We start from the raw sequence: 26,809 nt of genomic DNA, 5'->3' as shown, positions 1-26,809 counted from the left end.
AGATCAGATGGCTGTAGATGTGTGGTATTATTTCTGAGGGCTCTGTTTTGTTCCATTGGTCTATATCTCTGTTTTGCTACCAGTATCATGCTGTTTTGGTTACTGTAGTCTTGTAGTACAGTTTGAAGTCAGGTAGCATGATGCCTCCAGCTTTGTTCTTTTGACTTAGGATTGTCTTGGAGATGCGGGCTCTTTTTTGGTTCCATATGAACTTTAAAGCAGTTTTTTCCAATTCTGTGAAGAAACTCATTGGTAGCTTGATGGGAATGGTATCAAATCTATAAATTACCTTGGGCAGTATGACCATTTTCACAATATTGATTCTTCCTATCTATGGGCATGGTATGTTCTGCCATTTGTTTATGTCCTCTTTTATTTCACTGAGCAGTGGTTTCTAGTTCTCCTTGAAGAGGTCCTTTACATCCCTTGTAAGTTGGATTCCTAGGTATTTTATTCTCTTTGAAGCAATTGTGAATGGAAGTTCATTCATGATTTGGCTCTTTGTTTGTCTGTTACTGGTGTATAAGAATGCTTGTGATTTTTGCATATTAATTTTGTATTAATTTGTATTAATTTTGTATCCTGAGACTTTGCTGAAGTTGCTGATCAGCTTAAGGAGATTTTGGGCTGAGATGAAGGGGTTTTCTAAATATACAATCATGTCATCTGCAAACAGGGACAATTTAACTTCTTCTTTTCCTAACTGAATACCCGTGATTTCTTTCTCTTGCCTGATTGCCCTAGCCAGAGCTTCCAACACTATGTTGAATAGGAGTGGTGAGAGAGGGCATCCCTGTCTTGTGCCAGTTTTCAAAGGGAATGCTTCCAGTTTTTGCCCATTCAGTATGATATTGGCTGTGGGTTTGTCATAAATAGCTCTTACTATTTTGAGATACATTCCATCCATACCGAATTTATTGAAAGTTTTTAGCATGAAGGGCTGTTGAATTTTGTCAAAGCCCTTTTCTGCATCTATTGAGATAATCATGTGGTTTTTGTCTTTGGTTCTGTTTATATGCTGGATTACGTTTACTGATTTGCATATGTTGAACCACCCTTGCATCCCAAGGATGAAGCCCACTTGATCATGGTGGATAAGCTTTTTGATGTGCTGCTGGATTTGGTTTGCCAGTATTTTATTGAGGATTTTTGCTTCAATGTTCATCAGGGATATTGGTCTAAAATTCTCTTTTTTTGTTGTGTCTCTGCCAGGCTTTGGTATCAGGATGATGTTGGCCTCATAAAATGAGTTAGGGAGGATTCCCTCTTTTTCTATTGATTGGAATAGTTTCAGAAGGAATAGTACCAGCTCCTCTGGTAGAATTCGACTGTGAATCCGTCTGGTCCTGGACTTTTTTTGGGTGGTAGGCTATTAATTATTGCCTCAATTTCAGAGCCTCCTATTGGTCTATTCAGGGATTCAACTTCTTCCTGGTTTAGTCTTGGGAGAGTGTAAGTGTCCAGGAAATTAATTAATACCCTGGGAAAGGCACTGACTGACTCCAATTTCACTGACTGATAGAAATTGGTCTATACACAGGTCAGGTCTCTCACACTCATTTCACATGATTGTAAGTTTCCTGAGGCCTTCCCAGCCATGTGGAACTGTAAGTCAATTAAACCTCTTTCTTTATAAATTATGCAGTCTCGGGCATTTCCTTATAGCAGTGTGAAAACGGGCTAATACATACACCATGGAATACTATGCAGCCATGAAAAAGAAAAAGATCATGCCCTTTGTAGGAACATGGATGAAGCTGGAGGCCATTATCCTTAGCAAACTAACATAGAAACAGAAAACCAAATACCACATGTTCTCACTTACAAGTGGGAGCTAAATGATGAGAACACATGGACACAAAGAAGGGAACAACACACACTGGGGCCTATTGGAGGGTGAAGATTGGAAGGTGGGAGGAGTGAGGGGATCAGGAAAAATAACTAATAGATACTAGGCTTAATACCTGCATGATGAAATAATCTGTACAACAAATCTCCATGACACAATTTTACCTATGAAACAAACCTGCTCATGTACACCTGAACTTAAAATGAAAGTTAAATTTTTAAAAAGTACAAAACAACTACAAGAAGAAAAACAAGATGGAGTGAAATATTTTAGCAGTGGACAGAGGTTTTGGTTGCTTTGTTTCATTTTCTCTCAAGGACTGTTCTTTTTTAAGATGGGAAAATGTAGTTTTAGTCTACTGAGAATTAAGAGTTAGTAGTAAAAGCGGGAATTACTTTTCAAATGCCACCAAAGTTGCAGTTTTGTAGCATAGTGTTCCTTAGGTCTCTTCTTGCTGATACCCAAGATGGCTGGAATAATCTGAGTCACTGTAAACACCTTGTTACCCAGGATCTCAATCTCCTGCCCTTGTGATCTGCCCATCTCGGCCTCTGTGCTGGGATTATAGGCATGAGCCACTGTACCCAGCCATCTTAACCATTTTTAAGTGTGCAGTTCACTAATATTAAAAACATTCACATTGTTGTACAATCATCACCACCATTCATTTTCAGAACACTTTTCATCTTGCAAAACTGAAACTCTCTACCAGTTAAACAATAATTCCCTTTTTCTTCCCCCTATCCCTGGCAACCACTATTCTACTTTCTGTCTCTCTGATTTTGACTATTCTAGGTACCTCATATAAGTGGGATCAAATGGTATTTGTCTTTCTGTGATTAGCTTATTTCAGTTAGCATGTATCAGAATTTCCTTCACTTTTAAGGCTTGAATGGTACCCTATTGTATGTATGTATCATATTTTGTTTACCCACTCATCTATCTGTGGATACTTGGCTAGCTTTCATGTTTTACATATTGTAAATAATGTTGTTATGAACATGGGTGTACAAATATCTCTTTGATCCTTCTTTCAATTCTTCTGGGTACCTATCCAGAAGTGGAATTGCTGGATTATGTGGTAATTCTATTTTTAATTTTTTGAGGAAGTGTCATACTGCCTTTTACAGTGACTGCAACATTTTATGTTACTAACAACAGTGCACAAGGGTTTCGGTTTCTTCACATCCTCACCCACCAATGCTTGTTCTGTTCTGTTTTTTTTTTTTTTTTTTTTTTTGGTGTTGTTTTTGTTGTTGTTGTTTGATAGTAGCCATCTTATGGGTGTGAGACACCAGACATTGATTATCTTCTAAACTTTTTCCATACTGTAGTCAGAATTATATTCAGCAAACATATCATAATCACGTAACCTTCAGTTACATGTTTAAATCCTTCAGTGGCTTCTCATTAACTTCAGGATAGTCTGACCTCCTTTAACATGTTTCGTAAAAACTCATTCATGATTTTCTCCCTGGCTAACTTTTCTAGCCTTGCTTCTCAACTGCTCCCTATTCCACCTCTTCCCCTATAGCTCATCGTCCACTTCCTATATACACATATACACTCTATGCATCAGTCACTCTGAAATTTATTCAGGTCTGTGAAAATGCTATACTTCCCCTCATCCCCAACACTATTCCTTCTGATAGATGCTCTTTCTCCCTCATCACCTGGCCAGCTCCTGCTTATCCTTGAGGTCTCAAGATAGCATTTTCTCCAGGAAAATGTCCTTAATAAATTCCCTCCACCAAGCTTCATTAGTACCTTTACTGTGTGTTCCCAGAGCACTCAATCTTTGCCCTAACGCAGTACTCTGTGTTGATCACACTCTGTAATTGTCTGCTTACTTATCACCTTTCCTCTAATCCCATGCTGGCCTATGTGGCTCTTGGACACTAAATTGTAACTAGTATGACTGAGGAACTGAATTCTTAACTTCAATTTTTACAAATTGTAAATTAACGCCGATATCTGAATCAGTTATAGTAAGACTTTTAAGATGTTTGGAACCAATTTGGGTATGTGAGTCTACTTTTTCAACTGTAAGTTTATGAGATCTAAATACAGATGAGAATTAAGCATCTGAATTGAGATGTGCTGTAAGTATAAAATATATTGAATTTTGAAGACTTAGTACAAAATAAGGAATATAACTTTTTAGATAGGTTACATGTAGAAATAATATTTTTGACATAGCAGTTTACATAAACTATTTAAATCAATCTTATTTATAATTCAGTCACTTTTTAGTATAGCCACTAGAAATTTTTAATTACATATGTGGCTTACCTTATATTTCTATTAGACAGCACTGACCTAGACTATAAATTCTGTAGACACAGGAATCACAACTGTCTTATTTACTTACTTTTAAAATTTTTATTGCGTTCACCATGTGTTGGGTGTTAATCTATGCATTAACTAGGAATTGCAAACATTAACTATCTTGATCCTTATAACAACCTTTTGAGCTAAGTAGTATCATTAACCACATTATACATATGAAGAAATTTACATGAAAAGATTCACTTAACTAGCTCTAGGTCACAGAGTTGACCCTATGGAGTTAGACTGTAGAGGGGATACATAAATTATACTCCCAATAACTTTCTTATACTGTTTCTTGTTTGTTCTCATATTACAGGTGTCCAGAGAAACATTTACTACTCAACTTTTTAAATTAACAGCCATCATCATTCAATTACTCTTTTAAAATTAATCAATCTGTTCATTCCATAAGTATTAATTGAACTCTTAGTGCCAGGTGCTGTGCTGGGTAATAAGGACTCTAAGTTGAATGAAACAAATGCTTTATTTATAAAGAAACTCTATCTGATAGTGGTGACAATCATATAATGAAATAATAATACAATATTATACTGTACAACACAAATATACATGAAGGATCACAAATATACATGAAGCCTGGAGAAGAGGAACAGGAGGGAAAAAGTGACAGAACATCTTGAACAATGAGTAGGAGTAAACCAAAAGTGGATGAGTGTAAGGGGAGAGGTAGCTGAAGCAGGGGAGAAGGTGAGCAGAGCTAAGAAATAGCCTGGTGATGGCCAGGCGCGGTGGCTCATGCCAGTAATCCCAGCACTTTGGGAGGCCGAGGTGGGCGGATCACAAGGTCAGGAGATTGAGAACATCCTGGCTAACATGGTGAAACCCGATCTCTACTAACAATACGAAAAATTAGCCAGGCATGTTGGCGGGCACCTGTAGTCCCAGCTACTCGGGAGGCTGAGGCAGGAGAATCGCTTGAACCCAGGAGGCGGAGGTTGTAGTGAGCCGAGATCACACCACTGCACTCCAGCCTGGACGACAGAGCGAGTTTCCACCAAAAAAAAAAAAAAAAAAAAAAAAAAAGGCAAATTTTATGTCGTGTGTATTTTCACAAATCTTTTAAAAAACAAAAACAATGACTGGGCATCAAGTTAAAAAGGTTATTGCTGAGATGCAGGCAAAAGAAAGATGGCAGCTGAAATGAGATGAGAAATATTGATGAAGAGAAAATAGGTTGAATTAAAAAATATTAGGGGTGCAACTAACAAGAGTTTATTGGTGATTAATTTTAGTCTTGGGTGAGGGAGAGTAAGGAGTTAAGTTATTTCTTAGATTTCTAGTGTGAGCAACTAAAGTGGATAGTGATGACATGCACTGAGATAGAGAACAAAGAGGAGATATAGACTTGGCTGGGGTTGAGGGTGGAGGACATAAGAGGTTCACCTTCAAACCATTGATTTTGAGGTATTTGCAGGGAATCCAAGGGGAGTTGTCTTGTTAGGGAACATAGTTCATAATTTCTGGACAGATCTTGGAGCCTTTCTCATGTGGAGGTTAATTAAAGGTACAGGACAAAGGGTAGTTCGTGCATGTTTATAGTCTGTCTGCTAGCACATTCTCCTTAATGTTTTTGAGTATTTTGCATTTCTTCACCAATAATCTGTGATTTGGATGGGGCTCCACCCAAATTTGTCCCCAAGGATAGAATATGAAACACACCTGGCCACAGTGATTGGGGTGTAAGATTGGTAGCCTCAACTAGTAAAGTGTCAGTCTAAGGATGTGTGCAGGAGTTGCTGATTTAAAAATGAAAGTCTACTCCACTCAATCCCATTAGACTAGGAACTAATGAAAAATATGAACCAAAAACTAGGTTTTCCTAGGAAACAGGAAAAATATGAAATTAGAGTTGTTGAAGCCACCTTGCCACCATGAGGATGAGTGCAACTGCAGGCCATCACATTCAGCCTGAGAAGGAATCTAATATATAAGTTTGAGATGAAGGGTAATTGAGTTATTTTTATGTCATTTCAATTCTAAATCCAGCCATGCCTGAAGCAAAACCAAACACTAGACATTTCAAATATGTGAGCCAATGAAGTGCCTGCTTTTCTTACACCAGTTTGAGTTGTATCCTAATGAATATAGGCAGTCCTAGCTCTGCATAGTAGTGTAGAACCATAAAAAATGACTTTACCACCAGGTGCGGTGGCTCGTGCCTGTAATTCCAGCACTTTGGGAGGGTGAGGCAGTGGATCACTTGAGGTCAGGAGTTCGAGACCAGCCTGGCCAAGATGGCAAAACACTGTCTCTACTAAAAATACAAAAATTAACTGGGTGTAGTGGCACATGCCTGTAGTTCCAGCTACTCGGGAACTGAGGTGGGAGAATTGCTTGAACCCAGGAGGTGGAAGTTGCAGTGAGTCGAGAACATGCCACTGCACTCTAGTCTGGGTGAGAGTGAGACTCTGTCTTAAAAATAAATAAATAAATAAATAAAAATGACTTTACAAGCTGAAACTCTGAAGAGTTATCTTAATCAATGGGAAAAAATACAATTGGTCCAAGACCTTTAGATTTTTTTGTTAAAATATTAAAAAGACTCATTTTTATAAACTAAACAATTACAAAACTGATATTTATTTAGTATACTAAAATTTAAAATATTAGATAATTAGGCATTCAGGTGTTTTATTTCTTTGTAAAAATGTATCAAAAGTAGTTTGGACAAGCACTTTTTTCTGTCTTAGTGAATTATTATACTCCTTTATACGTTTGGATCACCTTCCAACATTTTGCCTTTTGCCCTTTCAATGCTGTAAAATATCTCTGAGATTTCCTTTAATTTGAAGGGTTTTTGTCTGTTTTTCTGTTGCTTTTTTAAATTACACACATATATTTAACAGTACAGTTTTACATAGAATGCTAAGAGCACTTTTCTTCATATTTTACAAAAAGGCTTGAAACATATGGACTTTCTATTAGTAATCATACAATAGCACATCCAAATCTAATTCCTCAATGGATGATGCATTATAATTTGTTTAGAATTCAAAGGCTTAATGACAATAATCCGGGGAGGAAAAAGAGTAAGTTTATTTTACATAACTGACCAAAAAATAAATACAAGAAATAGTAAATAGAATTTAATATGGCCTCGTGTGCCCTGAAGGAGGTGGTGCTCAATATGGAGGGATAATTGCTATGTCCAAGTAACCTATTTGGAACTTCTGCGAGTGCAGTGTCATGGAATCATCAGTCCCCTTTCTGCCAGACATGGTGCTGCCAACCTCCTTGACTCGATAGCCAGGTCTTTCAACATCTGTAAAAACGATTGCAAAATTGAAGTGAGCGCCCTTCTTTCTAGCTTCTGGGTAGACTTCTTTTACTAAGTTTGTCAGTTCTTTCAAGGTTGCATCCATCCAAGCGTAGATCTACAACTCTCTGGGCGGTACGTTTCCCTGGAGAACTCGTCCGTTCGCTGGTGGTGGCCATTATTGGTGGTGAAGATGCTCAGCAGCCGCAGGCATGTTTTCTCACGGTCGATAGACTTCTCTGGCTCCTTCTTAATTTCCTCCTGGGTAATGCGCGACTCCACCACCATCTTCCTCCGATGGCCCGCCTGGTTTTCTTTACTGTGGTTACTTCCTCTGGGATATTGTCATCCTTTTTGTCACAACCACTTTCCTCTTTTAAGTCTATACATTTGCCTTCATGAAGTTCCTGTGGCTGCAAGCCTACAGTCTTTTGAATAGCAAGTGTCAACATTCCCAGTCAGCTATTTCTTCTAAAGCCCATTAATGTTCAATTCAAATACTGTGAAGTCATGCCAGTTTCTAAAACACTAAAATCTGCCTTCACTGGCAAGGAAATATTTATCTTCAGTCTCCTTGTAATTACTGATTCCTTTCAATGCAGCACCTGACTTCAGAGTTTGGCCTACATGGTAGTCGTTAAGCTGATTGGGTTTTTGTTTTCATTACACTGTTCAATCCTAAGCAGAAGTAAATGCTCCATTTCTACCCTAAGCAGCTTTCTGTTCTGAGTGCAACTTAAACTAAACAATGTTGAAGCTACATTACCTTGTTTTTGAATGATCTGACTTCCTCAACATCATTTGTTCACTAGCTTCAGGCAGGCCTAGGTCTCATCCTGTCTTTACTTTGCTGTCTCCATTTTCAAATCTCCTCATCACATTCAATTTAACTTCCAGCATTATTGTTTTTATTTGCTGCACTTTAATTGCTGTTGCTCACTTTTCTCTAATACTCACTTCTTTAATGTCATATGGGCTTACTACTAGGAAAGAAGGAGGCAACTCAACTAAGGCTTTGCTCTCTATGCATGAACTGAATAACAGATGGGCAGTGACCAATCACTAACAGAATTTGAAACAACTGATGCGATTGGTCACTGATCATGATACATGTCTGTTATTTACATAGAGATTCATGTACCAAAGAGCTAGCAGTGAAGCTTATACTTTAAGCAATTACTCACAATATACACTGTGTAACTGAAATTTAAACCATGTTACTGGGGTCTAGTGTCATTTAACTGAACAGTAGTAAATTTGTGCATATGAAAATTGTTCAAAGCATTGACTGCCTTACTAACGAATGCAGAGATTGTGTAAGAAGAAAACAAGAAAGCCTAGGAGACAACCCTGAGAAAAACCAAAGATTTAAGGGATGAACAAAAGAGAAATCTGCACGGTAACTTATAAAGAGTGGTCAAAGAGGTAAAGAGGAAAACCAGAGCATATGGTGTCATACGAGGTAAGCGAAGACGTATTGCAATTGCATTTCTCACTCATATTTTTTTAAAAATAAACTCTAATTAACATTTCATAAAACTCACCATTTTGAAGTATATAATTCAGTGGTTTTTAGTATACTCACAGAGTTGAGCAGCCATTACCATTATCTAATTCCAGAATATTTTCATCATCCCCCCCACCCCGCCCCAGAAAGAAAACCATTACCAACTAGCTATTTACTCTCCATTCTTCCCGCCTTCCAGTCCCTGGAAATCACTAATCTGCATTCTGTGTCTATGATTGTAACTACTCTAGGTACCTCATATAAGTAGAATAATACAGTATTTGTCCTTTCGTGATTGGCTTATTTCACTTAGCGTAGTGTCTCCGGTGATTGTTTTTGTTGTAATATTTATTACTTTTTATGGCTGAATAATATTCTATTGTATGAATATACCAAATTTGTTATCCATTTATCAGATGATAGATACTTGGCTTGTTTCTACTTTTGAGCTATTATAAATAATGTTGCTATGAACATTCGTGTACAAGTTTTTATGATAATATGTTTTCTAGTTTCTTAGGGATATTTCTTCCCTATTCTTAGGGATATACCTAGGAGTAAAATTGCTGGGTCATATGTTAACTCCCACGTTTTGAGAAACCGTGTGAATGTTTCTACAGTGGCCATACCAGTTTACATTACCATGGGAAATTTGTGAAGATTCTTTTTCAAAAACCTTACATATAAATATTTTTACTCATTTTATTCTTCTAGTTTCTCATTTTATTTAACTATGCACATTTCTTCCTTGCATCTTTGACTTCCTTATTTCACATTTTTAAAGTTATCTCCTAACTATCTATACAATAAATTTTCTTCACACTGCAAATCATTTGTGGCTTTCCTATCCCACACTGTATAGAATTTATTCAAACTATGAACAGCACTAGGTCTCTCATGTTTCAAGCCATTTATCCAGGCTGTTTATAACCGCCAAAAAAAAAATCAAAAGTTAGTTAGATGTGGATAAGAACAGTGACTTTATTTAGCTTCCTTTCTCTTCAATTACATTAATTTAATCTAATTTAATGGTTTTTGGAGGAAACCTCTGCAAAATATATTAGTCATAGATGGTGCAAAGTGAAGTAAATTGCTTCTTATTTTGGAAGAACCTCAGTTTGCCCCATTTCATTGGATCCCCAGTATCTTCACTGAGGTAGCAGGACCCTAAATTTTCCTTGAATTTACTCCTCACTCTGTGTCAATCATGTGCCTTTCTGATGCAATTAGGGTGTCTGCCACTTCTTATATTACAAGGAGTGAAAGAGTTGGTATACCTGAAATAGAATGTCTCAAAGCAAAACTACTTCTTGTGCTCTTTACTTACTATGATTTTTCAAAAAGTTTTTAGTTTGGCATTATGGCTCAAGCCTGTAATTCCAGCTACTCAGGGCAGGAGGATTGCTTGAGGCCAGGAGTTCAAGACAGCCTGGGCAACAGAGTGAGACCCTTTTCCTCTTATAAAAAAAAATTGCCAGAACAAACGCTGAATGTCATGTGTCAGGATTTTGTTGATTTACTCAACTAAAAGATATCATGTGGAATAGCACCTGCTTTAAAAATCACCACTTGATTGGGAGGCCGGGGTGTGCAGATCACTTGAGGTCAGCAGTTCAAAACCAGCCTGGCCAACATGGTGAAACTCCGTCTCTACTAAAAATAAAAAATTAAAAAAAAATAGCTGGGCATGGTGTTGGGTGCCTGTAATTCCAGCTACTCTGGAGACTGAGGAAGGAGAATCTCATGAGCCCAGGAGGTGGGGGTTGCAGTGGGCCAAGAATAAGTTTACAGTAGTTCTATTGACATTCTCCAAGACTCTCATCTGCACAAGGCAAGGAAAGGGGTTCTATAATGGAGATGTGACAGGGGTCACTACCTATGTTTGCTAGCATATGAATTCAGTTGCTGGAGAGAGATTCACAATGATACAGGCATAAACAAAATAAAAATTTATTTCTCATTCAAATGAAAGTCCTTGTGTAAGCAGACTAGATCTAGTATGGTTATGCTATCAATGACCCAATTCCTTCTATCTTATTGCCACATTGTCTCTATGGTGGTGCCTTGGGTCTGCATTTCAGCCAACACAAAGGAGAAAGAAGAAGGGATAGACACATCACTTTATTTGAATGACAAGATCCAGGAATTGTTCTCATCACTGTCACTCACATACATTGGCCAAAACTTAGTCACATGGTCATATGCAGCTGCAATATGACAGGAAATAGAGTCTTTCTTCAGAATGGCTTTTACCCTAGGTAAAATTTGGAGATACTATTTCTGTGAGAGAAAAAGAGAATACAGATACTGGGGGACAACTAGTGGCTACTGTCATATCACTTCATGTCTTTCAAATCTTTGATGCTGACGAATCTCTGCAATTCCCCCAGTGTGCAGTTGTACTTTTGGTAAGAAGAGGAAGCTCAAGATTTGACCTTTTCTCCCATAATGACCCTATTCTGGGGGTCAGAAAGGAAGCATGGACTCATCTCTATATGAAGGAAATGTGGAAACAATCACAGGATGCTTTTACAGACCTGTAAGTGCCATTGTGACAGAATTAGGCCCGCAAATCCAATTGTCACCTAAACTGCATGTGTCCCAGATTCTGCCAGATACACCACAGTGACATTCTGCATTGTGTTCATTTATGTTTAGGAGCCAATACTCCCTGAAAGATCTGGCTATTTCCCATCTCCCACTACAGTTACCATGGTAAATGACCAAAGATACTTCCAGAGAAGGCTGGGAGAAAGATTTACAGGAAGTACTTGTGATGATATCACAAGGTCCTTCTTCAGGTTACCTGGCTTCCTCTACATTCAATGTTTGGAAATAAACTGAAGTTTCAGAATTGAGTGAGCAGCTATCATGACATCATGGTAATTCACGACAGGCCTTGATCAGGTTTTATCATCCCACGTATTATTGTTGTTATGATTCAGACTTCATACAATTATATGAATCCCATGAAAGGTTAAGACACTGCCATAGGTTTTCCTGTGTTAGATCATCCCAATCACTGTGGGTTATAGTAAAAAATCCCACTTTGTCTCTAACTCTTATGTGTGCCCCCTGGACCATCATCCCAGAAACCAATTATCCCAATTTCTATCAGGGGTCCCATTCAACAGTAACATTGTCCACCTTCCTTCCCGGCCTGAAGGGGATTTTTCAAAGATACTGTCCCTCCCAAGTAAATGCACATGTGTTGGGGATAGTTAGGAGGTAAGTGAGAAGTTTGCCCATAATGAATTCACTCTAACCTTTTCTGTCTAAAACTTTGGGTTGCTTTTTCTACATCATATTGAGAAATTTTGGGTATTTAAGCTTCATGCAATGTAAGTCAGCTTCGAATGTATATTTTATTCAACCTTCTGAGCAGACAATGAAAATTATACCGAGAGGTTTCAGCAGCACTTGGAATCCAGAATTAACAACAATTACAACAGTATTCAGAAATTCAGCCTGATCTAAAGTAATATTCTATCCCCCCTAGGCTGGCATCTGCAAAATCTATACTCACACATTTGCCCCCACATTTAGCACAATAAAAATGAACAAAACCTTGCAATTACTTATTAGCCTTCTTCTAGGTACAAAATTGTTCTTGTCCTACCTGAGCCCTATTAGTCATAGGTTGGAAGCAATGGCAAGGGGAAGTAATGGAGTATAAAGAGGGTTTATATCCTCTTGCTACTTGAGTACGCTAGAGGAACCTTCAAGCAAACCAAGATCAGCCTCATTTGATATGGCAGGAGGGAGTGCTTACGTTGTAAAAGAAGGCTTTCAGTAGAACTTGAGTATTCAGAGTAGCTGGAGCTATTTAAATCTTCCCAAATGTTGTCATTATAATTCTCAGTTTTTGCTCCTTGATATAAGAGATCAGAAGGTAGGTGTGGTGTGTTATTGAGAACCATTAGGAGTTTTCAAACTTTAGTGTGCCTCATCACCTGGAGAGCTTTACAAGAAATGTGTTAGGAGGCTTGAAGAAACAGACTCTAGCCTGAGATTCCAGGAATAGTATCAAAAACCATACCACAAAACTAGGCTAAGAAAGCTTCTACCTTTGCTTGAGTCCTGATCAGAAAGCTGTCACCACACTTGCTGGCTTTAATACCTTGCACTAGAATTTGTGTCAGACAAATAAATCTTCTGTCTCCTGGCTCTCTCAGGTAACTGGTTCTGAATAAAAGTCTAATGCATCCAATTAGCAGAATGTATACCACAACTAGGACACATAGGAAACTTTTAATTAATTTATTTGTTTTAATTTGCCAGACTGTTTACTCTAAAAAGGCATGCGAGAAGGGAGTGAGATTGGGTATTGAGTACTCCTGCACTGTTTGAAGTCGGGTAGGTACATACTTACTTGTGAGTAAACCTTGTTAAAGTCCATCTCTCCCACTAGAAAGAAAGCTTCAAGAAAGTTGAATCTAATGTCTATTTACTCCTGTGCCCCTAACACCTAGCAGCACAATGCCTGGTACGTAATGGCACTCAATATAGATGTGCCAATAGGCTTATTGTCCAATGAATCAGCAGTTTCTTAAAGGAGGGGAAGGAGGAGACAAGCTCTCTGAAGAAAACCTGAAGCAGTTTTATAGCCTTTGCTTGTGCTCAGCCCTGGTGCTCTCCATAGTGTCTACCACTCCAGCCTTGTGGACGAATATAAAAATTTAGGACTGTTATTTTTGTTTTGTTTTTTGTCTATTTGTTTTTCGTGAGAGACTATTAATCTAGTCCATGTGATTCCAGAAGAAGCAGGATCCAGGGAAAATTCAAAGGAGAAAGAGTATATTTGACTTAGCTGCTTTAATTTTTATGTTCTTTCCTGACTTTCGGGTTAACTTCTTTAAAAAACTGCCAGGCTGGGCGCAGTGGCTCATGCCTGTAATCCCAGCACTTTGGGAGGCTGAGGTGGGTGGATCACCCAAAGTCAGGAGTTTGAGACCAGCCTGACTAACATGGAGAAACCCCGTCTCTACTAAAAATACAAAAATTAGCCAGGTGTGGTGGCGCATGCTTGTAATCCCAGCTACTAGGGAGGCTGAGGCAGGAGAATCGCTTGAACCCAGGAGGCAGAGATTGTGGTGAGCCGAGATCGTGCCATTGCACTCCAGCCTGGGCAACAAGAGTGAGACTCCTTCTCAAAAAAAATAAAAATTAAAAATTAAATAAATAAATAATTGCCCACATCAAAGACAAATAAATGAAAACATCACAAAATAAATGACCTCTTCCTTTCACCACCTAAGTTTGAAAGGGTTAGTAAATGATGTCTAGAGAGAGAGAGAGCCTCCCTAGAGGCTGCACAATCCCCAGCCGTCACATACCCACCTGCCTCAGGACAAGTCATGAAGGAAGATGGAGGCTGCCACCTGCGTAGCACAAACTGAACAGAATGTCATGCCCCAGCCTCCATCAGAAATATACCTCTCTCAGCGTTTATTAATCTCGGAATGTCAATATTAAGTGTTTAATTTTTTTTTTCTTTGTACCATGTGATTCTGCAACCTCCCCAGGTATAGGCGTCAGATTCAGCATCATTCTCAACCTCTTAAGATGCAAAAATTTCCAGGTTCCTTGCGACAAGCAGCAGGTATAGATTGGCAGGTAACAGAAAGAACATAAAGGTGCTGAGAGCACCTGAGGGATCTCGGAAATGCGTCACTAGTGATTAGAAAACAAGGTCATGAGAAGGGTTAAGAGAGCACAGAAAACACCTGGGCCTAATTCATTATCTTGGCAAGATTGGTTGTAATCTGCTTTATCAAATTAAATACTTTTCGAGAGAAAGAAGTTGTGTAAAAGTTTGTGCAGTGAACAATGGGAAAGGAAGAATTTGCCTCACATCACTCAACTGTGGGTGTCTGGCCTCACAGCTTCTCATCTGATGCTAGGATGGCAGGGGTGCCCAATTCCCTCTGGGAGGGATCTTAACATTCATATTCCTCTCCTTGATGCTTTTGTGGCTCTTTTCCTTCCAGAACTAGCTTGCCTGCCTGGGGAGTGGGTAAAGTCAATGAGTGTGAGTTATGTGAGAGTCTCAAAATATCAGATCATCTCACAAATGAGCAAAGATGTTACAGGAGGAAAATAGGCTGAGGTATTTATTGATAACTTGGGAAGTTGTTTTTAAACATCTAGTCCCATTACAAGTAAATTATCTGTTATTACATCATTGTCTGCAAAATGTGTCTAAAGCTTAGGCACATTTGTGTCACATATGCATGTATGTGTTTAACTATGTGTTTATTATTAGGCCTAACCTCATAATCAAATTGTTCTGTTGGAGCCCCTAAAGTGGCTTGTCACTGAGTGAAAGTAATTTCCCATGGCAGGTGCTCCCAGCAGGTGGCTGCTCACAGTACCTGCATCCGAAAGGTAGATTTAGTCAGAGATTTTATTTTAATAAGAGACCCGTATTGCAGCCGAGCCACCACTGGGTGATGTGCCAAAATTCATGTCTACAGCATGATTTATTATGTGAAAATACCACAGAACTAATCAGTGGAGTTACTAATTAATACAAATCTGCATTTTTTGCATAAGCAATTAGTGCAAGGAGAGAGCAGTGAAAGAGGAAGTTTGACTCCTTTAATCTCAGTGCCTACTCAAGCGGAAAGACCCACCAAGGCCAAACTCCGAGATCTACGTTTGGAATTTTCCCCCTTTGATTAGTTAAAGACATAAAAGGTCAAATTATCAATATTTAATTTGAGAGAAATGCATTTGTTATAAAGGAAAAAAACATTTTATTTAAAGAAGGCGAGACTCCAGGAATGAATTCTTTAATCAAAAATGATTATATTTCTCATTACGGTGAAGTGTGAATAATACTTGATGAGGATTTTGTTTACTACTAATAATGATGTTTTGAAAATTATATCAATAAGTGTGTGTGGTGGGGAGGGGGATATGGCATTTATTTCTCAGATGTTCAAATTGCCAAAGGAGCTTTCTCTTCTCAGTTATGTCTTTGCTAGATGTTTCCAGTATATGTTGGATAAGTTATGAGTACTCAATATGTAATATTTTAGATCTGGCATGATTTAGCTAATTGTGTGGCTCACTGAATCTGAGTGAATAATACCATTTGACTTCTGTTGGCTTATTTTTTCATTAATTTATCAGAGATTGTTTACAGTATGAAATAACTGAAGTGTTGATAAAGTGATGGTGAAAAAGATTTTAGATTTTCAATAAAATTTATACTCCATAAAACACAAGCAAAATCAAAAACATTTTGAGAGATATTTTATTATTTCTGTGGAGAGTAAACAAGAAATTCATTTTGGTTTTGAAGCTGTGTGGCAAATAAGTACAAATATTTGAATAATGACTATCTTTTTGAAAGCTATTCAATTTATGATTTCTGTCTTTGTTTCAGACTAGCCAGCTCAAATTATAGTTTAAGCGCTTTCCTTACCCCTAAATCTAGCTATCTAGTTTTCCAGGAAACTTACTGTGAATATTTGGCTAATTAGATGCAGACTTACAGGACTCTTTGACTAAAAGCTCAGTCATGGTGCCCAGTGTTTTTTGTTTGTTTTTGTTTTTGTTTTTGAAACAAAGCAAACAGGGAAGAGCGGAAAGGAGGAAGGGAAAGAAAGGAGGAAGAAGGGGAGGGAGGAAAGGAGGGAAAGGAGGAGGAAGGGGAAGGAGGAAAGGAAGGGAGGAAAGGAGGAAGGGTCGGAGGAAAGGAGGAAGGAAGGGAGGAAGAGAGATTTTGCTGAATCTGGTAGGCCGAAGGTCAGGGCCTTTGGAGTGGGAATTGTCCACGGTGCTGATAGGTTGCGGAAGTCGTTCCTTCTACAAGTCGCCTGGGGCCCTAAACCTGGTTTGCCCGCGTTCCTCCCGTGCCTTTAGGAACTTGTACGGGTCTCCTCTCCCAACCCACTGCAGCAGCCATTGTTATTGGGACGCTCCGGCGCCGTCGGTGTGTCTCGGCTCTCCACTCCCGAAGCTACACACATCTACCGAGGATTTTTGTTTGCTTGCTTCTTTCCATTAAGGCAAAGGTTGGCAAATAGCGTGTGCTTGTCAGTTTCCTGGCCCTGCGATCCCCTTTGGACAGCAAGCTGTTCTTCGATCCCCGGGAAACAGGTGTGCGCCCTCTGCTCATGCTCCTCTCCCGAGAGCAGGTGCGACCGTGGACATACACTCACGGACACTCGCACACCCATCCACTTATGCCCACACTCACATACACATTCACATTCATTGACACACACCTGCACACACTCATATGTTCACATACACACTAACAATCATTTATATGCACACACGATTTGCACACACATTCACATAATCTTGCACACACACGGATTCACACACGTATATTCAAGTGGAATCACACACTTTTGCACACACAGGGCATCGGACGCACGAGGCCTTCAGCAATTGTGCCCGTGACCCACGCCTGCCAAGATGCTCCTACTGAGTTGATTTTACGTTGTTGGTTCTGCGTGTTAGATCGTTTAAGGAAAGCCTCTCGATCCTGACAGGGAATCAGAGACAAGTCCTCCCAAGGTCTGTGGGAGCCGAGAAAGGAGCCACCAAGGCCCCGTCGGGACCGGGAGGGCATAAATAATAAATAAAAAGGCCCAGGCAGGCCGAGCTGGGGAAGCCCGGCACTAAATCACTCCCCAAATCACAGTCGCGTCGTGCTCCATCCAATAGCTCTAAGCAATTTGTGGGGTTGGGGGTTGAAATCAATTTTTTCCGTTCTCGCAGGTGCAATATGAATCAATTATCTTAATTAAGATTATGCCGCAAGCCCTGGAGATTTGGGGAGGATGGGTTTTGCGCTCGGGGCGACGGCGAGGCATTTTAATAGCGTCTCTCGTTGCTCTTGACTCTCCCGGGTCGCCTGCCTGTCGAGCCTGGGCAGCTCCAGCCTCAGGCCAGGACCTGGGAGCCCAACTGCCTCCCCCGGGGCGCAGGCGCCGCGTCGGCGGTCTGTTCAGAACCCGCATCAACCCCCCTCCATCCCCCGAAGCTCTCAAGAGCCTCCAAGCTACCCGGCCTATGTAGGACCTGCAGCTCTCAGTCCTCCGTTCCTGCGGCCCCTGCGCCCCACGGTCTCGCGGGCCCCTCGGCCACCTGGCCCCCTCACCCCTCTCTCCCGCCCCTGGAACGCGCCCAGGCCCCGACATCCCCCTCCTAGTTAGGGCGGGAAGAGGACGCGGGAACCTCTCGAGGTCGGCCGGGCTGCCCTGGCCACACTTGATCCTTTCATTGAACGCAAACCTCCCTTTGCAAGAGCTAGCATCTGTTTCCCTGAGAAACAGGTCACCGCCAGGGACGCCGGCCCGGCCCCCGCTCTTTATCTTGGCCCTGTGAATGCTTCGCCCCCCACTTCCCGCCCCCCGCTTTCGCCTCCAGCCACAGGCTTCCCACCCCCTACGTTCGGGCCACACGCCTCCATCCCTTCCCCACCCCCATCCCTCCACACGCCTCCCCCTTCCCCTCCGCCCGGCCCACTCCCCTCTCCCCACCCCCGGCCACAAGCCTCCTCCCGCCCCCCTTCCCGCGGGCGCTCCGGCTGCCGCTGTAACGGCCGGGACGCCCGGCCCTCGCCGCGCGCTCAGAGCGGGGACCCGGGAGGCGGCAGATTTGGGGCATTGCTCGAGGGCAGTGAGTCATGAAAGCGGCTTTTGTTGTCCGCGCGTGCGGTTCGCGTGCCGCTGGGTAGCCTGCAGCGCCCAGTAGGGACGGGAGCTGGGGAAGTACGGCTAACTGGCAGCGAGGGGAGAGAGAAAAAACTTAGGGAATCAGGAGGGGGAAAAGTGTGCAACCGTCCAAACAAGTCCAAAGAGAAGAAAATAAGGAGGCGGGGCGGGGCAGCGGAGACGGTCCTCAGCACTAAGCCCCGCCGCGCCTTCAGCTCTGTCCTCTCCCGGCGTCCGGCTGACTCTTCTCTCGCCCCAATTTCTCGCGCCTTCAACCCCAAACAAAACGCACCTCAATCCAGGCCGTGGTCCGGGCTCCTCCCTTTAGGGTCTTACTACCCTGCATCTCCCGGGAGCCTCGCGGGCACTGGCTGAGAGTCGCGATGCCGGCGCTCTGGGTCGAAATTATCCGCGCGGAGGAGGGTCACATCGGAGCGCTGCAGGCTGGAAAGCCCAGTGACAGCCACCGTGAGACCCAACCTCAGCCCGGTCTCTGAAACATCTTGGAGTGGCCTTTCCTTTGTAAAAATCCCCAGTCCTGAGCGAACAACGCGCAGTGGGATTAGAAATGAATTTATCAAGGGGAGAGGAGGAAACAGACTAGTAATTCCCGCACTTTAAGCATTTGAGTCTACTTCTGGCAAAATACTCGGGCGTCCCTCTTGCCTAAGAACATCTGACTCCACCATAATTCTCCTGTATTGCACAGGATGTCGCGAACTGGAGAAGTTTCTGCTTTCTGGGGGTGAGGACAAGAATTTAGCAGAGGGACCACTAGGCTACCACTGACCTCGAGGTTAGATGGAGTCCTTTCTCCTACTCCATCCCCAGATCTCCTCCGGAGCTCCCCAAAGTTGGAAAAATGAGAGCCTAGGCACGAGTTCCATATGCCTGCAGCACGGTGTGCTGCCAGTCGGGGCAGCTGCCGGGCGAGGGGCAGCACTTAACCTGGCCCTGCCACAAATGTCCTCAGACCTCAGGCTGTGTACTACCTTCTAAGGGCTAGTACTCTGACGCCCTCGAGTTTTAGCCCAACACTGAAGATACATAGAGTACAGGGGTAAATCCTGGGACCAGGCCCCTGGATGACTTATTTTATCCTCCCCTATGTGCTTTGTCAGCCGAGTGAATGTAGAAAAGCAAGCAAAACTCCGGAACCCCACAACGATTCACGCCACGCTTCGGTGGCACAACTCCTTTCTTCCCCTTTTAGATTTGTACTGTACAGGGAAGGCTGCACCTGCCACCTTCAGACACCGGCGATCTGGCTAGGACCCTCTTCCTCTATCCCCACTCTCTCCTCCTGTCCCCACCCTCTTCCAGATGCGCCCCAGTCCAGCCGCTCAACCCTGATACTGTTTGCAAACTCGAGGGATATTTAGTGTAATTGCCTTTAAATAAGCAATTCACGTAAGAGGTATTTATTGCAGAGGGCTTCAGGTCTGGGAGGGGGTAAGGAGTTAGTTAATGAAGGATTAGGGGCAAAGCTGGGAAAGAACGAGTAGATAGGCCAGTTTCTTTCTTTTTTAAAAAATCTATTCTGGAAAACGCTTATTCGAAAAGAGTAAAGAATTGCTATTTAGGCAACTGTGGCTCCTTCGGAACTGATCGGGAATTTCTGTGGTCTTTGCTTGACCTACAAGGTGGGAGTTTCAAATCAGAGGCTTTGAAGTCTGGAGGAGTTCGCAGCCATTAATCCTTCCCAGGGTTGTGCTAAAGGCATTTCTAGAAAGAAATCAATAGGAAAGACCCGTTCAACACAGGCCCATTGCATCTTCTCTTTGAAAGGGCTTGTCTGAATCAAGTATCTTATACAGACCCGAGATTGAGGGGAGCAAGAGCGCAGGTCCGGCTGTGGCGAGGTGTCCACCACCGTACTCATGGTCAATGCCTGGACTAGAGAGCCGAGGCCATGCAGGGCGGGCTGGCCAGGTAACTGGAAGCGTCCCTGGACTGGCTGAGAGGAAGTGCCTTTTGCAGCAACCCAGTGGCCATGGCTGAAAGGCAGAATCCAACCGTCAAAGAAGCCCCCAGCTCCCACATAAGAAAGCGCAAAGGCTAATGGAGCCAAGGCCTCCTCGAGAGAACTAGCTCGCTTTGAGGACAAGATCCTGGGGATGGAGGTAGGGACTGATGTAGTGAGAGGGTCTGGAGGGACAGTGGTAGCTGAGAGTCAGGACACGAAGGATTGAACGTATGGTAGGGATAGAATGGCAAGTACAAATTTTCTGTACTTAAGGAACTGGCAGAGGACGATCCGGTTAGGGAGGTTGAGGAACTAATCTCAACGCTGCGTTTACAGAAGAAGCCGCTTTTACATGGCGTATATGTTTGCTTAGAGGGGACGAAGGAGATTAGGAGAAGCCATCCTTTGGCGCCAATGATCAAAGCGTCTGCCAAGGAGAAGAAGCCAAGGGATGGGCCTTTCAGACAGGGCAGGGAGTCATGCTGCTCTGGATGTCAGTGCCAGGACAAGAAATCGAAAGGAGCGAGGACTCTTCACTGCGTGCCTCAGTCTCCCCGCTTCTGCCTCTTTCACCTCTGCCCTACTTCCGGCGTGAAAGCAGGCCACTCTCTCTGATGTAGACCTACTCAACATTAGCTTTTCCCTTCCTTCCCTCAAATCCCCTCCCCCCTCTATCCCCTGTCCCTTCTGCCGCCTGAAAGGGTTAATCTCTCCTGCGGGTAAAAACAGGTCCGCGGAGTCCCTAACTGGCGACAGATGGGCCACTTTCTTCTGGCCACAAAGGGGCCGGAATGGAGCGCTCCGCGGCATACAAATGGGCAGGTCACGTGGTTCCAGGCTCTTGGCTGGACCGGGAAGACCATATGGCGCATGCCGGGGAGGAAGGAGAAGGGGCGGGAGTAGGGGTGGAGGGTGAGGGGAGCGGTTGTCAGAGGAGGGCGGGAGACAAGCAAGGCGTGGGGAGAAGTGGGGAGGAGGGGAGAACCGGGAGCGCACAGCCTGGACGCGTGCGCAGGCGGCAGGCGCAGAGACCTGCTAGCTCCTCAGCTAGCAGCCCCGCCCGCGCTTAGCATCACTAACTGGGCTATATAACCTGAGCGCCCGCGCGGCCAGGACACGAGGAATTCGCCCACGCAGGAGGCACGGCGTCCGGAGGCCACAGGGTTATGAGACTTTCACTGCTCAGGACCTACTAACAACAAAGGTAATTACAATTCTTTCATTTTTTTGCCCTAGAATAGAAGCAATAACTGAAGACTGATGCACCTACATATTCTGTATGTGTGCGTTTGCGAGCGTGTGTATGTGTGTTGAGACCAGCATCCCTCTCCATAATTGCCCATAAGTACTCACACATAATGAGTCGTGTCACTCAAGTACCCCCTGCAGGCTTTCTAATTTAAATTTTAAGAATTTGGGTTTCTTTTGTGGATAGCATAGGAGCTTGGATTTTTTAAAAGAATACACAGTAATTATGATTATCTGCTAGTGCTGATTTTAAAGTCCTAAAAGCAATAATGACTTCATTTTCTCACTTCTTACAATAAGAAAAAAAAAAAAGCTGTGTTAGCAATATATATTTTGTGTGCATGTATTTTACGCATATTAGGAGTGTCAAGCTGTGTTTTCAGTGAATGAAAGCGACATGGATACCTTGAGTATTCACACCATGGAAAATAAATCAGGTTCAGAGATAGTTTAGTTGAGAGGGGGGAAAGTGAAGAAAGGGAGAGGGACTCACTCCTGCTACCTGTTACCGCTCCAGAGGCGGCCAAGTCCCCAGCAGCCACTACTGGAGCCAGAAATGCAGTTGTTTTACTAACGGCTTTTTATTTTCCTTATTAGAAGCAGCAACTTCGCGGTTGCCAATCGCTGACCATTATAATTACTCAATTTTTTAAAGGGAGGTTTGAGGCGAACTTTGAAAAGCCTCAATAAAGAGCGGGCGGCCCTTTCAATGGGCTGTTTATTAGAGAGGAGCCTTCCGCACCTGATCCCCGGCGCGTGGGAGAGCGCTCTGCGCCGCGCCCCCAGCCCTCGCCCTGCAGCTAGCGCTTTTGTACAAGGTGGAAATTCAGCGGCGGGCCAGAGATGGAAGGCAAGAAAAGAAAGGCGAGGGAGGGGTGGAAGACCCTGTCCACTTTTGTTGCCAAATGTTACATTGATGGTGGAACAATTTGGCGGAAACTATTTTTCCTCCTTTCTGCATTTGCTCTTCAGTATCCCGTCTGTGTAATCTTCTTAAAAATCGCTGCCAGTATTAGTAAATTACGCAATGGCTCTTCAACTTAAATCGCTAAGTACCTAGAAGCCAGGACAAAAATGGAAGCAGAATGTGTGATTTTTCAGCTCATTTGTGTGTGTGTGTGTGCGTATGTGTGTGTGTGTGTGTGTGTAGTTGTGAGTGACTTTGAACACATTTGGATAAACATGAAGTCACTGAAATGTACAGTCATTTCCACACACATTATCTTGTCGGGCAACCACCATAAACACATTTAAGTTAATCACTAGGATACAAACACATATGCGTGAGTGGTGTACACATATACATATTCACTGCCTTCCCCCAGTCCTGTCCTCACTCCTACGTACCAGCGGGGCACACGCACGCGCCATTATAAAACACTGCATTTAACTTTTTCTCGGAGGCATTCATTTTGTAATGGGCAGGTACTTTTCTCAAGCATTTGTACAGATTGAGGGAGTGGAAGCTGAAGGCGTATCTGGCTTTTGAATATAGCGTTTTTCTCCTTTTCTTTCTGTTTGCCTCTACCCTGTTGAATGTAGGAAATCTAAACATGACCAAATCGTACAGCGAGAGTGGGCTGATGGGCGAACCTCAGCCCCAAGGTCCTCCAAGCTGGACAGACGAGTGTCTCAGTTCTCAGGACGAGGAGCACGAGGCAGACAAGAAGGAGGACGACCTCGAAGCCATGAACGCAGAGGAGGACTCACTGAGGAATGGGGGAGAGGAGGAGGACGAAGACGAGGACCTGGAAGAGGAGGAAGAAGAGGAAGAGGAGGATGACGATCAAAAGCCCAAGAGACGCGGCCCCAAAAAGAAGAAGATGACCAAGGCTCGCCTGGAGCGTTTTAAATTGAGACGCATGAAGGCTAACGCCCGGGAGCGCAACCGCATGCACGGACTGAACGCGGCCCTAGACAACCTGCGCAAGGTGGTGCCCTGCTATTCTAAGACGCAGAAGCTGTCCAAAATCGAGACTCTGCGCTTGGCCAAGAACTACATCTGGGCTCTGTCGGAGATCCTGCGCTCAGGCAAAAGCCCAGACCTGGTCTCCTTCGTTCAGACCCTTTGCAAGGGCTTATCCCAACCCACCACCAACCTGGTTGCGGGCTGCCTGCAACTCAATCCTCGGACTTTTCTGCCTGAACAGAACCAGGACATGCCCCCGCACCTGCCGACGGCCAGCGCTTCCTTCCCTGTACACCCCTACTCCTACCAGTCGCCTGGGCTGCCCAGTCCGCCTTACGGCACCATGGACAGCTCCCATGTCTTCCACGTCAAGCCGCCGCCGCACGCCTACAGCGCAGCGCTGGAGCCCTTCTTTGAAAGCCCTCTGACTGATTGCACCAGCCCTTCCTTTGATGGACCCCTCAGCCCGCCGCTCAGCATCAATGGCAACTTCTCTTTCAAACACGAACCGTCCGCCGAGTTTGAGAAAAATTATGCCTTTACCATGCACTATCCTGCAGCGACCCTGGCAGGGGCCCAAAGCCACGGATCAATCTTCTCGGGCACCGCTGCCCCTCGCTGCGAGATCCCCATAGACAATATTATGTCCTTCGATAGCCATTCACATCATGAGCGAGTCATGAGTGCCCAGCTCAATGCCATCTTTCATGATTAGAGACACGCCAGTTTCACCATTTCCGGGAAACGAACCCACTGTGCTTACAGTGACTGTCGTGTTTACAAAAGGCAGCCCTTTGGGTACTACTGCTGCAAAGTGCAAATACTCCAAGCTTCAAGTGATATATGTATTTATTGTCATTACTGCCTTTGGAAGAAACAGGGGATCAAAGTTCCTGTTCACCTTATGTATTATTTTCTATAGCTCTTCTATTTTAAAAAAAAAATACAGTAAAGTTAAAGAAATGCACCACGAATCTGGTGTAGCTGTATTCAGATCGTATGAATTATCTGATCGGGATAACAAAATCACAAGCAATAATTAGGAACTATGCAATTTTTAAACTAGTAATGGGCCAATTAAAATATATATAAATATATATTTTTCAACCAGCATTTTACTACTTGTTACCTTTCCCATGCTGAATTATTTTGTTGTGATTTTGTACAGAATTTTTAATGACTTTTTATAATGTGAATTTCCTATTTTAAAACCATGCAGCTTCATCAATTTTTATACATATCAGAAAAGTAGAATTATATCTAATTTATACAAAATAATTTAACTAATTTAAACCAGCAGAAAAGTGCTTAGAAAGTTATTGTGTTGCCTTAGCACTTCTTTCCTCTCTAATTGTAAAAAAAAAAAAAAAAAAAAAAAAAATAATTGCACAATTTGAGCAATTCATTTCACTTTAAAGTCTTTCCCTCTCCCTAAAATATAAACCAGAATCATAATTTTCAAGAGAATAAAAAATTAAGAGATGCATTCCCTATCAAAACATATCAATTCAACACATTAGTTGCACAAGCTTGTATATACATATTATAAATAAATGCCAACATACCCTTCTTTAAATCAAAAGCTGCTTGACTATCACATACAATTTGCACTGTTACTTTTTAGTCTTTTACTCCTTTGCATTCCATGATTTTACAGAGAATCTGAAGCTATTGATGTTTCCAGAAAATATAAATGCATGATTTTATACATAGTCACAAAAATGGTGGTTTGTCATATATTCATGTAATAAATCTGAGCCTAAATCTAATCAGGTTGTTAATGTTGGGATTTATATCTATTGTAGTCAATTAGTACAGTAGCTTAAATAAATTCAAACCATTTAATTCATAATTAGAACAATAGCTATTGCATGTAAAATGCAGTCCAGAATAAGTGCTGTTTGAGATGTGATGCTGGTACCACTGGAATCGAGCTGTACTGTAATTTTGTTTGTAATCCTGTATATTATGGTGTAATGCACAATTTAGAAAACATTCATCCAGTTGCAATAAAATAGTATTGAAAGTGAGAGCAATTGTTGCATTTCTTCTTAAAGGGATTTTGTTTTCATTTCTGGGGAAAATAGTCGCTTTTTTGCTGAGTTAAAAAATACTAAACACTTCATGTAGAATAAAAGAAAAGAAAAAAGGTTTACCTTGGCATATGTTCTTGTCTGTTTATCTTGCACAGGGAATCACCAGCTCTTTGTAGATAATGAAAAGACCTAATTGATATTTCATTATTTGTAATATGGGACTGGAGAGAGGTACAAACAGTGTGTTTTTTCTCTGTTTTAGATAGCTTAGCCTTTAGGCTTTTTATTTCCATTTTTAAAAATGATTGTTACATGTTTTCTTCTATTTCTTTCTTTAAAAAGGTGGATTTTATTAATTATTAACCAACAAGACATAAACAAGTATCCCAGCATAGTTTGTCTATACATTTAAGACATATAAAACATTACTATTTTCTTGGTGTTCTGTTATCTGCACATTTTTCTGAACTAAACAGTTTTATCTCTCAAATAACACTGTCCCAGAGGAATTTATATACTTTTGGAAAGTACCAAAGGGAAATGAGTTAAAGAAGCCAAGAGAAGTAACATTTTATAATTGTTCTATAAACATCTTGTGATGATTTCCATCATTTTTCCATGAAAAAGCATAATGGATTATTTGTACTGAAGAACACACTATTTGTACTGTATTTTAGGAAGGTGTAATTATTTCCTCCCCCCTCCCCCCACCCTTTGGGGCACTATTCTGTTGTTTCATGAACACAACTCACTGGAAAAACTTATGGAAGATTCTGTCTATTGTTACGTCCACTTCAAAAAAAAAAGAGTTTGGCATTTCTTTTCCTCTGGATGTACTGACTGACAGTTATGATTCCTAGGGAATATCATTTTGGCACTTGTGCCCTGGCTCTACCGTGGTGCTCTGATTACTGTCATTAGTAACTCCATTGTTTCTACTCTGATTCGGGTGCCACATTGGATGACTACCCCCCTTCCCAAGCTTGTTCCTTTAATCTCCTTCTCATTG

General features: G+C 42.2%; 1 protein-coding gene and 1 pseudogene across 1 annotated transcript; one reads left to right on the top strand and one right to left on the bottom strand.

Moving 5' to 3' along the window:
* Nucleotides 1-7,287: 7,287 nt before the first annotated feature.
* On the bottom strand, nucleotides 7,288-7,757 carry LOC112636476 (annotated as a pseudogene).
* A 13,607-nt stretch (nucleotides 7,758-21,364) lies between these two features.
* On the top strand, nucleotides 21,365-26,152 carry NEUROD1 (neuronal differentiation 1). The gene is made up of 2 exons (XM_025405469.1): nucleotides 21,365-21,811; nucleotides 23,398-26,152. The coding sequence occupies exon 2, from the start codon at nucleotides 23,409-23,411 to the stop codon at nucleotides 24,477-24,479; it is 1,071 nt and encodes a 356-aa protein (XP_025261254.1). The 5' UTR covers nucleotides 21,365-21,811; nucleotides 23,398-23,408; the 3' UTR covers nucleotides 24,480-26,152.
* Nucleotides 26,153-26,809: the final 657 nt, after the last annotated feature.

Source organism: Theropithecus gelada, chromosome 12 (assembly GCF_003255815.1).
Source record: "Theropithecus gelada isolate Dixy chromosome 12, Tgel_1.0, whole genome shotgun sequence".
In the NCBI taxonomy this organism is placed as follows: Eukaryota; Metazoa; Chordata; class Mammalia; order Primates; family Cercopithecidae; genus Theropithecus; species Theropithecus gelada.
The sequence above is the reverse complement of the archived record's forward strand: the minus strand, read 5'-3'. Positions and strand labels throughout refer to the sequence as shown.

Excerpts from the sequence above, each read along its gene's own strand:
- NEUROD1 (XM_025405469.1), top strand. The coding sequence starts at position 23,409 with ATGACCAAATCGTACAGCGAGAGTGGGCTGATGGGCGAACCTCAGCCC.